The sequence below is a fragment of the Rhamphochromis sp. 'chilingali' genome (genome assembly GCF_963969265.1).
Source record: "Rhamphochromis sp. 'chilingali' genome assembly, chromosome: 7".
In the NCBI taxonomy this organism is placed as follows: domain Eukaryota; kingdom Metazoa; phylum Chordata; class Actinopteri; order Cichliformes; family Cichlidae; genus Rhamphochromis; species Rhamphochromis sp. 'chilingali'.
Genome location: NC_137934.1, coordinates 27,414,123 through 27,430,220, shown reverse-complemented (window position 1 = coordinate 27,430,220; position 16,098 = coordinate 27,414,123). Strand labels below are relative to the sequence as shown.

The following is a 16,098-nucleotide window of genomic DNA, read 5'->3' as shown; positions in this document are numbered from 1 at the left end:
CAAATTAAAGAATAACTAACTGGTGGACCACTTCAACAGAATGAAATGGGACTGCAGGTTTAATATGTAATTCTTTGACCAGAAAGAGACCTATGTACTGGTCTAAAAGAAAATAATGTAATGTAAAACCCAAGTAAGAATATTTATATATTAACTTGTATTTTTAAATAGATCACAATATTTTAGAAATTTGTGGTTTTAATACTGTTTTTGCAGTTATTAATGACACCATTCCTTTTATAAGGCTCTTATTTAATTTACACTGGGGCTCCAGTCACATACATATCAGCATGTTCCGAATAAATAAACAAGGGTCAATAAATATTTTTATCATATGACTACCTGTTGAACAAGCTCTTTGTAATGCTTGTAATGTAATGCTTTGACAAAATCAGAATAGAAATCTACTTCATTTGCCGATCAAGGATAAAAAGCTTGGCAACAACAATTCTTCAGAAATGCAACATAGGAATAAGGATAAACACCGTACAGAGGAAAAATAATAACTAATAAAACAACATTAAAATAAAGTGGGAAATCTTTTTACAGACAACTATGACAAAGTGCAAAAGTAGAATATTTTGGGAAGTTTGGAATGAAATGGATTGTGCTAGCCCATAACTTTGAATTTTCTTTAACTGGTAGCAGCATAGCAGCATTTAAACAGTTCTTAATTTGGTTCACATAATGACTCAGTGAAAAATGTTGCTTATCAATTACTTGACACATATATAATTGTATAAGTTTAGCTTTTATACAACAGAGCAGACTTGGACTAGACCAGGGGTGCCCAATCCCGGTCCTCGAGAGCTACCGTCCTGCAGCTTTTAGATGCATCCTTGTTCCCACACACCCGAATCAAATGAATGGCTTGTTATCAGGCCTTTGCCAAACATGATGGCATGCTGAAGAGGTAATCAAACCATTTGATTCAGCTGTGTTGGAGTAGGGATGCATCTAAAAGCTGCAGGATAGTAGCTCTTGAGGACTGGGATTGGGCAGCCCTGGACTAGACGGTCCCTTTCCTGCCACGGGGTGAAATTACCTGAGACGGTTAACCAGGGCCCCACCCTGGAGCCATACCTGAGGAGGGAGCTAGGTGGAGAGCGGCTGGTTGCCGCACGTTAGGGGACAGAATTTGTTTGGATGCAATTTTTTTTAATCATTAGAAGAAAAAAAAAGAAGAAAAAAAAATATATATCAATAAAAATGTGATCACTCCTTTTTCTGGATTTTTGTTTTAAAATGAAAAGACACTCTGCCGATTACATGAAAGAGCTTTATTAAATGGAAACTTGCACATGATTTGCAATGCAGAATAATAATACTGGACAGTTAGCATAGGTGCAGAGAGAAAAACACAACTTGTGTCAACCGCCTAATACACAATGGCTATAGGCCAAAACGATGACCTTTGCATAGAAGTCCCTACCCAGTGCAACTGCAGTGTAGGGAGAAAGATAGGTTTGTGTCTACGGGGACAGTTAAAGGGAGCTCCAGGTACACAATAATAATTTCTACATAAAGTTATAGTATCTTCAATCTGAAGTCCGCTAGCATCCTTGTAGCACGTTCTTTTATCTATTAAAACAGGATCTACAGCTGTCTGATAAATAAAAGAAGTTATATACAATGAGAAATCAGACAGGGGAGGAGATGAAGTAGCTACAGGGGTGGGTGGTTAAATATAAAGTCATGCAGAGGGTCCAATCAAAGCTGCTTTTGGCAAATTCAGGACCAGTTGGACCACATCTGTTGATTAAAGTCAGATGATGGAAACTGATCTTGATCGATGGTTTAGAAACAAGGCATGAAATCAGAGCTGGCAGGTAAAAAGAATGCTTTACTAGGTTTTTTTTGTTGTTGTTTTTTTCTTTGCTTGGTTTTTTTTTTTTTTTAGTGATAGCCCTTTATTTGTGGGTGTTTCCCTGTAGAGGCGAACACATCTGAGCCCCTATGCAGACACCCAGGGGAGCGTTCTCGTCTCCTCCCCCACTCACTGTTCTCACACTTCTCTGAAGGTAGTATAGATAAATTTAGAGCCCTTTGAAGAAATATTGAAAAAAAACTTCTCTACGTGGTTTGGTGAGAATTTGTGCTCTCCCCGGCAGAACAAGAAAGTCTATGACAGAAGCCCCCACCACCTGGAGGCAGAGTTCAAGTGATCAACCGAGGACTTGGTCTTGATTAGGAGGAACAGACTTGCATCTTTAGATCCCTTTAAACCCTATTTCATGGGTAGTGGTCAAAAACCAAATGAGCATGTTCCTCTAGACTGTAGATCGTTTTCCCTAAAAGGGAAATTATTCCAGTTGTAAAGAGAGCTCCTGTTCTTTCTTAAATACAAGAGTAATTACACTCCAGAACAAAGGCACATACAGGATACTTCCTTTTTGCTACAAGTGCCCTCTAACCCCTTTTTCCATCCATTACGAACAGTTTAATTTTTCATTCCCCACATTTGTGTAACCTGAGTTTTCGTCTCCCTTTTTATCCTGTTTTTCTTGGTAAAGCCTGAAACAAAGTAAGTGCAAATTTCAGGGGGAGCTTTGTAGGTAAATTATTGTTTAAATTGTACAGCATTCATCTGAAAATGTCAAATGGAAATTTATATTGTGTTTGCATTTGAAAAAGTGCTAGCTGTATTTACTGCTGATTCCCACAATGACTCTTTATAATAATGGCAAATAATAATTAAAGAATAATTTCATTATTTGTTATTGTACTGATTGTTTTTCCTTTTTAAATAACTTCCAGGTCCATCAAAATAATGAATAATGTCTGTTTTCATAAATATTTCATTTTCAAACACTTTCTTTTTCTCACCAATGGTTTAAACTTCCCCAGATTCCATTTCATTGGACACTATTGCCAAAAGTATTAGAAACACGTTGTAGTTTTGTTATGCGATCTACTTTTCATGAAATCTGTCACAGAAAAACCAGTTTGCAATTAATATGTTTCAGCCTTTAGTCCACGATTGTTTTTATAGCTTAGTTTTATGTCTTTTCAGTCCATGAGATACTTATGTTTGTGTTTACTTTTTTCATTCTGCCCTCAGCACAGAACGTTGCTATACTATATGATATTTTCTCGTCAAAGAACATGTTTTCTTCACTTCTAAATGGATTGCATGTGGCTGCTGTAGAAAGCCTGCTAGAGTCTACTCCAGGAAGCAGGTTTATCTAACAACTCTTTGTTAACCGTGAGATGAGGAAAACGCCAGGTTTTCTGTTCCAGAAAGCGAGTTAACTTAAACTCAGTCACTGGGTAAACAGAACTAAACCCACTCAATGTCCTGCTGCTGCTGAATCAGCTGACTGATACTCTGATTCAGCTCCTCATTCACTATGAAAGTGCATAGCACAGGTAATTCATTTAAGGAAATTTACATTTTTAGAAAAACACAAATCCCAGTTAGACCTCAGTTAGCTGTTTTTAGATTTGAGTGCTTTTACCCTCACTCAGATCCATCTCTTCTGTGACCCTGTGGACAGCTGTGTAACTGTCAGCCTATCAACAAGTTTAGAGCACTGTAGCAATTACTGTTTATGTTAAATTGATCTGTATGAAGCGTTAGACAGACAACACACTGGTCAATGAACTTCATTTCCCGTGTTGCTATCGGTCATACTATCAGTCACAGATGTTGGAGATGAATATTTGAATGAAGATTAGGCTGAAAGGGCATTAAGAGTCTAAAAATGTATTTTAAATTGGCTTTTTAGGCAAAATGCGGTGTGTTCTGTAGATTTCATGTTGAAATGTGTTCACAGATTGATATTCAGTCATTAACTCATTAAATTAAAGTCAAACATCAGGCTGAATGGTAGAGAGTCTGAAAATCAGAATTTGAATCTGATGTTTTCGACTAAAAAAATCACCTGAATCTTTCTCATTGGATCAACTCAGACCCAGATTTGCCCACAGGTAGCCTATGATAGGCTCCACAATGGATCAAAAACTATGTTCAGGTTGGAGTCCACTTGCACAACAGAAAAGATTAAAAATGGACAAGAATCACAGATTCATACTGGATCGGGCCTGGATTGAATTCGGCTTCAGTAATTTCCCAGTTCATGCGTTTTTGGTCCGTTTTGGATGCACATCTCATGTAAAGGACTGTGAACACGATAGAAAATTTTAAATTTCATATAAAAGTTTGTAAGGTCTGTAATGATAACAGACTGGTCCAAGCAAATTAAAATGAGTCCCCCCCCCCCGATAAATGTCATAGTCAGCACTGGCACATGTTCACATTCCTCCATTCATTTGATTAAAATTGAGACTCTGCACTATATTCCCCTGTTGCATTGTGGTATCTGATCTTCAGTGATGAGTGTTTCCTTTCTCTACTCATGCAAGTGAGTAGAGAAAGAAAACACTTATGAGCAGTTCTGAAACTGAAAACCTTGAGCTTCTGATATCAGAGTTAATCAACTAAGAGTTTATCAGACTAACAGTTTATTGAATATACTTCCTGGAACCGAGCCCTGTTCTATTCAGGCTGTCACCACACAACCTATGAGGCACAGTTTGTGTTGGAGTTTAGCGCTCTCGGGTGGACGGGAGGATTAGCTGCGCTTTGCTATCACCTGTTGTCTCAGCTTCTCCCTTCTCTTCTTCTCCATCAGCCTGAAAGAGCAGCAAGAAAAACAGTGACAGATTAGTGGAAGACAGACAGATAGCAGATGTAGCAGATACAGATGTAATTTGGAGATGTTAAATTAAAGCTTGCAGGAGCCACTGCTAAGGGACTAACCTGCGGTTGCGAGCCTCCACCAGCTCACTCAGCTGGTCCTGAGCGGCTCGGAGCTCCTCCAGACTTTGCTGATAGCTCAGGTCTGCGGAGCCTGACCTCTCCAGGAGAGAAACCTGGTTGGACAGCTCGCAGGTTCGATCTCGCAACCGCTGGATGGATGTGTACAAGTTCTCATCGTCTTCCTCCTTGTAGCCACAAGGTGGATAGAGAATACAACAGCTTTATTTCAGAATGTAATACTTAACAGTGGGATTTGATAAATGTGGATTTGTAATGAATCATAAATTTTGAACATTTTTAACAATTCATGAATTTGTGACTTTTAGTGCCTAGTTGAAAAAAGAGGCTGTGTGATATTTGTTTTGTGGAAATAATGATGAAGACGTGTTCAAAAAGGTTATTTCACGCTGGAATTTTCACGTTCAGATGGTGGTGTTCAGCTTCAACTAACAGCAGTGCTGCTAACTGGAAATCCAGAAATCATCAAATATGACTGTGCTTAGTGAACTTTATTTGCTGATACCATGTTATTTGTGGCTATGTATCTCACAGCGGTGAAAGTCAGGGGTTCTGTGTGTAGATTCCACATCAACAGATCTTTGAACTACAAATGGAAACCAAAAATCTTGCCTCATGCCTGCAGAGTACTATTATTCAGATGTCCTGTTTGTTGCAGAGATAAAGTAGCCCAAACCTTAGCATTGACGATTTCTATGTGAACCAGAAGGGACGCTAGCTCGAGCTCCTCACTGTAGCTGTTCTTTAGAGGTACACTCCTGTAGCCTGGTAAAACAGAAAATTAAACCAATTCAATGTAAATTAAGATTAGGAAATATTTCCAGAAACATTGCAATCTAAAAAATACAAAAATAAATAACTCATAAGTTTGTATTCTGGAGACATTTGCGCACTCACCTGTTTTGAGCAGACGGACTGGGTAGGTTGCCTGTGCCAGGAAGTTGGGATCGCTGAACATGTCCTCCTCGTAGACAGTGAAGCGCAGAAAGGCGAAGGTGGGGTTGTGGATATCAAACACAAACTGCTTCTGCACCCACACAGGATTCAGACCATTATCAGCTAGGAGGGTGGAGAAAAGCAGAGGGTTAACACTGCAGTGAGTGCACATAAACTGCTGAAATGTTGCATTTTCATTGCTGCTATGCAGCAGCTGTCTTACCTACAACATCTGTCTTGCACTTGTAGCTGTCATAGTCGGCTCCACAGATTTCCAACTCTACAAAAGGACAGACAATGCTCCGACCATTCTTAGGCAGATGGCGAGCTCCCAGCACCTGGGAAACAGAGCAAGAATAAGCAAGACAGTGGGAAAATTGGACACTTCGATTTTACTTTGTCTATAAGTGCTCCTGGCCCACTTTAATATTCTGTCTGTATTTTTTAGAAATCAGCTGAAATTGGCTCATGATCATATTGTCAGACAACTGACTTCATATGATATTTTTTTCACTCCGCTTTGAAAAAAGGGGGGAGCAAAAATACCACCTTCTGTATGAACTGATCTGCCAAAACGGTGGCTGAGTGTGACTTTGTGGCCTTTCTAACTCTAGCTATGGTCAGTTTCTTCCATTAACTTTCATTATGGTTCAAAGAACAATAAAAGTGTAGTTTTAAGCTTGTTCTCACCTAGAAAGGGAGCATGCCTGGACAATGTGAACTGCTCCTTTGCTTTCTCTTAGGATTGACTTAGCTGTACAATCAAACTCCCTCTATCCTGCTTATTTAATCTGACCTGTAATTGGATGGTGATTGGCTCCACGTGCAATGTGTCCTTGTCGAAAGGGTCAAACATGTCATCCCTCATGATGTCAGGCTGGGGAACATAGCCACTCCCACCTCCAAGCATGAACAAAGCTTGGTTCAGCTGCATGGGTTTATCTACAAACAGACAGGTTTTAAAGAATGAGTGTAAAATTGTATTTAGCATCACTAATTGATTACTGATCCATCACAGGTTGAGTATGTGGACAGACTGCGGCCTGTTGTTCTTAGAGGCAAATAGGAGCTTTTCTGTTAAAGTAAGCCAGATGTTACACTGTATCAATGTCTCCCCCTGGTGGCCACTGCTTGAGTCAAATTTGTTAGGAATTTGTTAGCGATAACTTGCTCAGGAGCCAGGCCCGGGGAGCGTGCCTGAGGGCAAGCATCAGCCGAGTGTAAAGCAGTGGGAACAAGAGTCTGCACCTCCAAATCTGAGGCCATGGTACTCAGCTGGAAAAGGTGTGTGTCCACTCCAGGTCAGGGACGAGTTCCTACCCTGAGTCGAGGAGTTTAAGTATCCAGGGTGACAGGTCACCAGTGATGGTAGAAGGGAGCGGGAGATCCACAGACAGATTGGTGCTGTGACTGCAGTGATGTGGATGCTGTTACGGTCTGTCGTGGTGAAGAGAGATCTGAGTATAAAAGTGAAGCTCTCGATTTACCAGTTGTTTTACGTCTCCACCCTCACCTATGGTCACAAGCTGTGGGTAGTGACCAAAAGAACAAGACTGTGGATAAAAACGGTGGAAATGAGCTTCCTCCGAAGAGTGGCTGGCCTCTCTCTTAGAGATAGGGTGAGAAGTACAGCCCTCCAGGAGGGGCTCAGAGTAGAGCAACTGCTCCCCCACATCGAAAGGAGCCAGTTGAGGTGGTTCGGGCATCTGTCACGGATGCCTCCTAAGTGTCTCCCGGGTGAGGTGGGTCTGCCCGGCCTCTTGCTCCTCCTCACTCCTCCAATGGGAGGAGGCTACGGGACAGACCCAGAACACGCTGGAGAGATTATATCTCTCGGCTGGCCTCGGAACACCTTGGTGTTCTCCCACACAAGCTGGAGGAGGTAGCCAAAGAGAGGGAGGTCTGGGCTTCTCTACTTAGGCTGCTGCCCCCACAACCCAGCCCCAGATAAGTGGAAAAAGATGGATGGATAAATTTCTCTGAGAACAGACATGAATTAGTGTCTGAGATGAGGAAAATCTTACAACTTGCCATCAACCCATGCTGTCTTGGACTCACTGTGTGGATAGAAAGGCTCTCTACAGTAATGCATCCACACACTAACCTGGGGTCTGGAAATTGAGTGCAACCAGCTGTGAGCCGCAGAGCCACATAGGTAGAGGGTCATAGTTGGAGGAGTCCAGCCTCTGTCCTCTGGGATAAATCCTGGAAAGCTGACGACGGTTGTACTGCAGAAAGCGTTTCCCTCGGCCACGGGTCGCAAACTTTTCTGCCTTTGTCTCCGGGAAGGAGGACATATCCCGGTAACATGCTCGCTCCGTCCCAATCTCTGCAAATGAAACAGGAAGTGAGACATGAGATTGCATACAGCAACAGTTTATAATGGTAAAAGAAATGAAATGGTATGGTCCTTACTGTCCTCATTGAAGGGCACTGGTCTGCAGTAGACCACGAGGTCAGACAGCTCCACTGCAATCTTCTTCCTCCTCTCCATCTGTTTCTCCTCCTGCATCTGTTACCATGGAGATGAGACAACCATACAAATATGAACATTTCTTAAACATATGTCACATTTTTTTCTGCAAACGGTTTTCACACCATGAAAACAACAACATGGACAACAAGGAGCAACATTCCTGACCGCTCCGCTCAGACTATGCATGTGACAAATAAAGAATCTTGAATCTTGAACATGGCATCATCTTCTGACAACATTAACTATATTTTCTATAAACAACTGACATTATAACAGCATGTATCTGACATATGAGTATGAGGAAACTGTCAAGTTTGGAGTTTCACTATTTGACAAGGTTGTCCCGTAGAAAACTTTATACATTCACACTCTCTACTCTAGCTGAGATTACTGCTGGTGGTGTAGCAGTTTGATTCAAAAACATGCTTCAGCAGCTTCTAGGAATCCCATTTGGAATGTACCCACCTATGACCTACAACTCTTATATCAACTTAAACTGACAGCAACTTCCAACTAAGTTCCCCATGTATCATTCTGTGATGTAAACAGTGGACTAGGAAACAGATCCAAGCATCTTGAGGGGATTGCTTTCTCCACTGCCATGTTGAACCTAAATGCCCAGACCCGGTTACAGAGACAAAATCCAAGTGCATTTATTGCTATCGCTTGAGAATTTAACCACAACACCTTTGACACCGCAATAACCACCTTCACCCAGCAGGCTAGCTGCCCCACCAAAAATGACAGGACAATAGATCTGCTCCAAACCTGATCCTCCCCCCCACACGCTTAGTCGTTTGGATCACAGCCTGGTTCACATCACTCTGTGCAATGCCCCTTTAGTCAAGAGATAGCCTGTGACCACAAGGACGGTGGGGAAATAATCAGTGGATGCTTTTGTGGCTCTCCAGGGCTGTTTTGAGGTGACTAATTGCCAAGCACTCTGTGGGAGGATATCGATGGGCTCACAGAATTAACCACAGACTACATAAATTTGTACACCGACTCCACAATTGCAACAGAGAGTGTGAAGTGTTATCCAAACAACAAGCCATGGGTAACAAAGGACATCAAAGCACTGCTCAACAGGAAAAAGAGAGCTTTGAGGTCTGCTAACAGGGAGGCAGTGAGAGAAGTTCAAAATGAACTGAAGGCATAAGTCAGGGAGGCCAAGGACAAATACAGGAGGGAGCTGGAGTGGAAATCTCAGCAAAACAACATGAGGGAGGTCTGAAGACCATCACTGGTTTAAGGCCAGCCAACAGCAGTGGAGTCGAAGAAGTGGGGAGTTAGCATGCAAGAGTCAACAAAGTGATTCCCACAGTGTTTTTGTGTTTCTCACAGACTTGTGTGTTGCTGATCACAAAACACAGGAAACATATCTCCTATCCCGTCTCCCTTTCTCTTCACCCCAAACACCACAGACTTTAGGCTGGTGATGAGGAAGAATGCAGCAAAGCACAACCATCTGCAGCTTAATGAGGTAACGACCTAGGAACTGGTTGTGGGCATGAGGAGGACAACAACACCAGTGATCCCTATTTCCATTCCCAAGCTCTGTTTGGAGACAGCAGAGGGTTACAAGAACCTCAGTGTTCACACTAACAGTAAAGTGGACTTCTGCAAGACTGAGAGCGTGTTCAAGTTTTACACTACACCATAACGTAGGGGTAGGGAACTGCAGGTTTTAGATGTGTCCTTGATCCATCACAGCTGATTTAAATGGCTAAATGACCTCCTCAACATGTCTTGAAGTTCTCAAGAGACCTGTTAATGAACTAATCATTTGATTCAGATGTGTTGACCCAGGGTGAGATCTAAAACCTGCCCTCGAGGCCTGGAGTTCCCTCACCCCTGCTGTAGTGTATTAAAGAAGACATGAAAACGTGGTGCATGTAGACAATTTTAAAGTGAAATCTGAATACAACATTGTCAGGAGCAGATGATGTCCTCGGCAAGTGACTAAAGTGCTTTGACCAGGTGAAGAGAGAGCCCCCTTCATAGCACAGATATAACTCACCAACCCATTAATCTCTCAGTTTGTCACCCCCAAAATTAGATATTCAGCAAGACAAAACTGCTAAGCTCACCACAGGCTCGGACCCATAAATGCAGACTCCGCTTAGAGATGAAAACATTTCCTAATCTCTAAATTTTTTATATGTAGTTTCCTGCTTTATGATCAAAAGAGTAACCATAAGTCAGTTTGACAAACACAGCAAACATCCAGTCCAATCGAGCATAAAGATAAAACAAATCATTTTACACAAACATCTGAAAAATATTCATACTTAATTGTTCTAGAAAAGCCACATATATCATATACATAGTCATAAATATTGCTATTTACAAAATTTAGTTGTGATGCGAAGTGTAATCGAGGCTCTGTCACGTTTTCATGTAAGCAAGGAAAGTCCTTAAGTGAAGTCCTGACGACCTGCGGTCTAATTATTCAAGTAGCAAAAACTCTAACAGATGTGTTTGCACTCATCTGTGTATGTGTGCGGAGTTGCACTCACTCGTGCATCAGCATTCTGTGCAGCCTCTCTGATCTTGCTGACCCAGCCGGTGAGATCTTCCAGACTGTCAGCTGCTACGTCCAGAGTCTGGACCGGATGAGAAGAGAGGTGTTGGGAGTGGATAGTGAACACAAAGGCCCGGGAATTCTTTCCGTCTTTATGCACCACTGCAGAGATTAAAGGAGGTACAAGTGGAATGAGAAAAAAGGGAGGGAAGAAGTTAGAATTGGATAAATGTGCCTGTGTAGTTTCTCATTCATCTAGGTCATGATAGTCTTGAGAGCTGGTTTATGAAAACATTTTACTGATCATCCAAGAGGCTTCTTCAGTCCTAAAACAACTGGCTGGACTTCCTGGTTTTGAATTTTGAGCCCAGTATCATCTACATGTGCAAAGCAGTATTATGCCTAGGTAAGAGCCCAGAGCTTTACTTTCCACTAATGAATCCACGCAAATCTAAAACCCTGACTAATTTAATTTAGGCCAATCTCACCTTCAAGTTCATCATCTTTTGCATTTCTGCCTCGCTACCAGTGATGGGTTTTTTTTTTAGACTGCTCTGTTTTGTGGCCTCTGTGATGCACGACAAGTCTCTTTCATTCTGTGTCAAAACACAGAAATCTTGAACTTGAAATTCATGTTGGTGACGATGATGAAGTCTTAAAGTTGAGAAAGTTGAGACGTGGAAGTCACAGCAGGGGCAAGCCTGCAAGGAGTGAGAACAGGACTTCCACAGAGCAATCTAAAAACAGCATTAACAAAATCTGTTATGCTGTTTTTACTTTAATACTTCAATACTAATATAACTCTGTAGAGCCCAGTTGTCACCATGTAAGTGCAACCGCTTCACCCACATTTGTGACTAAAAATACACCTGCAGTAGAAATGTATCATGTGTATGAATAAAAAGTGACGCCCAATTTTTCAACAAAAACACTGATTCAGATCAACTGTTAACTTAGTCTGAAACCATGTTTCAATTTGGTAGCTTAAGGTTGACAGCAGCTATCCAGCTTTAAATAAGGGCTTGGAGTGTACAAGATGTATGTATTTCACATAAAAACCCACAATTACCTCACTCAGGAGATACAATACTGTCAGAGTCCTTTTTTGCCTCGTAATAATGTTGGAAAGCATTCCAAGAAGATAAAGGCTTATTTTTTTATATACCTTATTTAGGTTGCATGTACACCTTATCTTATTTGACACTACTTTACTTATTTCTTTTCTTTTGCATGTAAGAAATTGTTTTCTTTAAAATAATATTTTTTAATATGACATGTAAAACAATAAATTGTTCTGGTAAACACATGTATGCAGTTAAACTATTAAAAACATTGCATTGTCTAAAATACAAACCAGAGAGCAGCTCGTTTTAAAAGACCAAATCCTCGATTTCTAAAATAGTCAATGATCCTAGTTGTGGACTGATCTTTTTGATCAAGGTTAAATTTCAACATCATTTTGAGCAGGAACTAGTCCCTTCCTGCAGTAATTATTTAATATACCTGATAAAACTATAACACATAAGAACGTTTATCCACTAACCCAGGTGGCAGGTTGGTACATCTATGAAGCCTTTGAGGAAAGTTCCCAGAGGACTGTTCTCTGTGGACTGACACAAAAGAATAAATATTTGTCAGAATAATACACAGTGAAAGCTGGAAGCTCATTTGAAAGTAGTGAGTGAATCAGAGCTCACTGCTTCATCCATCTCTCTAGTGGGGGAACTAGGGACCTCCTCTACATAGTTTGCAGGGAACCACAGCTGCTTCTTTCCTCCATAGTCACCTCTCCACCTAAAGGCAGGTCGCATATCAACAGCAAGAAGGTATGCAGAAAACAGAAGAAGGTACATGTGCACCTGAGCGTCACTCACCAGCCGCCCTCCTGCTTATCCACATTCAGGATGAGCGCTTGTTTGGGGAAACATAGCTCGTCTTCTCTCTGAGCTCGATAGTCATACAGAGCTTTGACCGTACACTAAAACATGCAGGGAGAAACAGGACCAATTCACAAACTCTGATGCAATTAAGAAAACACAATTTTAGAGAAATGAGAACGCACTTTGAGACATAACTAATGCTGTGGAGGTTTGAAACGTGAATTAAAGTGATAAGAAGCATCACATGTGTTGCTTTCACTGAGTTCATTGCAGCATTTATGCCACTGTTACGGCCCTAGCTGGGCCTCCTGATACTGCCCTTGTGTGGGCGTGGTGTTTTCTTCTCCCTCTCCTCCTCCTTCGTTCTGGCCCCTCCCCTTGTCTCTCTCTGCCCCTGCCTTCTCCTTTAGGTCACACCTGCTGCTCATCTGCTCTCGTTACAACCAATTACCCTCAGGGGTGATATAAGCTGGAGAAGAGCAGTGTGGAGGAGGAGGGAGAGGTTTTGGGTGGATTTCTGCTGTGCTGGTCAGAGTGTGCTACTGGCTTAGGTGTGGAACAGCCTTCTGGTGTGTGGCTCTTTGTGAGTAGTGCTTAACTGAGCAGTGATTGCACATGAGTGACGGCAGCCTTCATTAGTTTGTGTGGCCTGCCTGGATATTGTTTGCTAGCAGCATTGCTGTCTCTTTCTGTTGAAGCCTTATTGTTGCTTTCTTTGTTGAAGTGGTCATTACCACTTTGGGTTGACCTCCCTGATTTCTCATTAAAGCAGCGGTGCTGTCTCCTTTTGTTGTTGCCATTTATATGATTATTGAGGTGTTTGCCTACAATAAAGATCTATTTTATATTAAATACCTCTGCCTGGCGTTCTTTTCATTCCACCTGGATCTAACTGTTACTGTCCCCCACCCTCATCGCCTAGCTTTTAAGTGGGGACATAACAGCCACATTGTGCTTTAGATGCAGCCGCTTGATGGCGCCAAAGTTAATCACATTTTTTTTTAAACTGTCTCTTAAAAACACAGCTGGTTCTTTCCTTCTGTTCTTTCTTCGTTTGTTTCTTTCAGTCACAGCTTCTCTTTTTAAATAAACAGTCTCTCTTTTTGGTTCCTTTAATTATTCTAAAAGCACAAACCCCACTCTCTTCTTTGGTGCCAGTAGTTTTACTGTTAGCCCCTCAAGAAGGACATTGGACTCCCAATACCCGACTGAAAACAAACATTTCCTGTACTTTGTACTTGTGCTGCTACTGCAGAGAGCTGCCAAAGGCTATTAGACCGTGTTTCCATAGTAGCAAAATGAGGCAATTAAAACTACTAATCATTTACTAAAGAATATGATAATATGTGATAATCAATAAACAAACCCATTAAACTTAAGGGCCATAGGCCATGTGTTTCCAGTCACACTCACCCGTGCTGTGGGCATCTTATTAGCCTCCACATAGAAATGAGGAGTGCGAACTTCATACAGCGCTCCATAGTCAAGCTCCTGGAAAAATAAATAATCAAGTTTTCAGCCACCGTTTTTGTTTTGTTACTTCTGACTGACTTTGAATTAATTCAACATACACTAACATCAATATTTGACTTTGGCAATGTTTAATAGAAGCATTCCACCATTGGAACAGTGTGCATGTTTAACAGGAAATACAAGGTCTGCCTTTTTGTTTGCTATTGTCAGACATAGACTAAACAACAACGAAATATTAAGCACATTAAATTATTATTAGATTAATGACTCCGTTGCACCCTAAAACTCTGAAAATCAGCTTTTTATATGTTCATATTGAATGGAAATTCACTTAGTTGTGTAGCATTTCTTGATGAGTAGTAGTAGTATAATGTAAGAACTGATTTTGTACAATTTTAACAAGCATGAAAGCCAATATTTAGTATCAGCACCTTTATTCTTCAACATAGCCTGAGATCTTTTAGGCAAGGTTTCTTGTCATTTCTGTAAATATTCTTCAGGAATGGTTCTCAAAGCTTCTTTAAAGTCATTCCAAAGCTCTTCTTTGGATCATGGCTGCCTTTTGTTCTGTTCTCTGTCAAACTGATCCCGCACCACTACAGCAATGTTGGGACTCAGGATCTGGGGGTGCCATGACTGACAGTGTTCCATTGGTGTGTTTTTGTATGCAGCTATGCTTTTACTGCATACGTAATGTATCAGGGATCATTCTTATGCTGAAAAATATAGCTGCTGCCATTCAGGTGCTTTCCAGATGCTATTGCATGACTGATCAAAATCTGATGGTACATTTCTACATAATTCCATCAATTCTATTAAGATCCCCATCCCCACTGGCTGAAATTCAATAGTGTATAAAAATGGTTGCCACTGATTTTCAGTCCAGCTCTTCTGTAATTTGGCATATGTCTGATTTTTCACTGTGCATTTTTCGTGATTCAACCAGTGAAATGTAAACAAATGATGTGTCTTTGTGACCGGCTGCTAGTTACAAAACGATAAAATGTAAAATTCGTTCTTTGCCAAGTTGTCTGTTATGTGTAACAACACAGGTCCGTGCCTTGAGTTAGATGCATTTTTATGTTTGAATAATTCAGTGTTGAGTGGCTCAACAAACAATCATAACACTGAAAATGGTCCAGTACAAGGACTGGACTGAAAAGGAGTGAAAATTTCATTACATTTTGTCTCCCTGTAGAGAAAATAAAAAGAAATGAGGGGGCGCTTAAGACTACACAATACTGTACAACAAGGTTATGCTTTGAAGTGAGGTGTGTCTTGACCAACCGTGGTGCCCATCCGGTCCAGAGTGTCTTCATTGATGGGGTAGCGGAGCCTCATTTTACGATACAGAGGATGTTTCTCATAGTAGCTCACCAGATCCACCAGACTCTCAAACTCTGCCGAGCTACCCAACATGAAGAGACGGCCTTCTTGCTGGATACGGCAGTGTTTGATCTTACCCTCTGCCCTACACACAAAAAAGTTATAGACAAAAATAAATGACATTTTTATGCTGGCTTTAAGAATTAACTGAGCAGAGACCAGAACTCATATTTTTGTCCTTTACGGTGTGTCAAGTTCTACCTGAAGGAGATGGCGTAGGAGTTGTGTTCACTGCGTTTTCGAACCAGGAAAGCTCCGTCTCTGGGCACACGCATCAGCATGTGTTCAGCCTGAACACGGGACAGGTTGGAGTGGTACCACCTGAACAGCAACAAACTTCATTTTAACAGTTTGTTATTTGCACTGTCACTTGTGGAGTACATTGAGCAATGAATTCAGTTTGCTCCCTGGGCTTCAACCTTTTAAATTGCTGGCAGGACAAAAGCTGTTACTTTAATTTTATGATTGTTTTAATGAACTAATTACTAACATAATTCAAAGACGATTTGATTCAGTAATGAAAATTATGTAACCTGCAGTCTATAAAATACAATAAATATTAAAGGCATCAATAATAAAGATTCATATTTTTTCCTCTATTCTAGCATCATTTTGCTTACATTACAGGACATTTTTAATGCAC

The 16,098-nt window shown here is 41.1% G+C and overlaps 1 protein-coding gene across 1 annotated transcript in view; it reads right to left on the bottom strand.

The window, feature by feature from the left end:
- Positions 1-1,265: 1,265 nt before the first annotated feature.
- Positions 1,266-16,098, bottom strand: part of LOC308400217 (1-phosphatidylinositol 4,5-bisphosphate phosphodiesterase gamma-1-like) — a 43,018-nt gene continuing 28,185 nt past the window's right edge. Inside the window, exons 18-32 of the mRNA XM_080887773.1 lie at positions 15,657-15,776; positions 15,357-15,540; positions 14,010-14,087; positions 12,591-12,694; positions 12,414-12,510; positions 12,260-12,326; positions 10,712-10,878; positions 8,132-8,228; positions 7,821-8,045; positions 6,513-6,658; positions 5,940-6,054; positions 5,678-5,839; positions 5,457-5,545; positions 4,763-4,947; positions 1,266-4,635 (exon numbers count right to left, since the gene is read on the bottom strand). Of these exons, the coding sequence (XP_080743899.1) occupies positions 4,575-4,635; positions 4,763-4,947; positions 5,457-5,545; positions 5,678-5,839; positions 5,940-6,054; positions 6,513-6,658; positions 7,821-8,045; positions 8,132-8,228; positions 10,712-10,878; positions 12,260-12,326; positions 12,414-12,510; positions 12,591-12,694; positions 14,010-14,087; positions 15,357-15,540; positions 15,657-15,776 (1,897 nt within the window). The 3' untranslated portion in view covers positions 1,266-4,574. The remainder of the gene's footprint in view (positions 4,636-4,762; positions 4,948-5,456; positions 5,546-5,677; positions 5,840-5,939; positions 6,055-6,512; positions 6,659-7,820; positions 8,046-8,131; positions 8,229-10,711; positions 10,879-12,259; positions 12,327-12,413; positions 12,511-12,590; positions 12,695-14,009; positions 14,088-15,356; positions 15,541-15,656; positions 15,777-16,098) is intronic.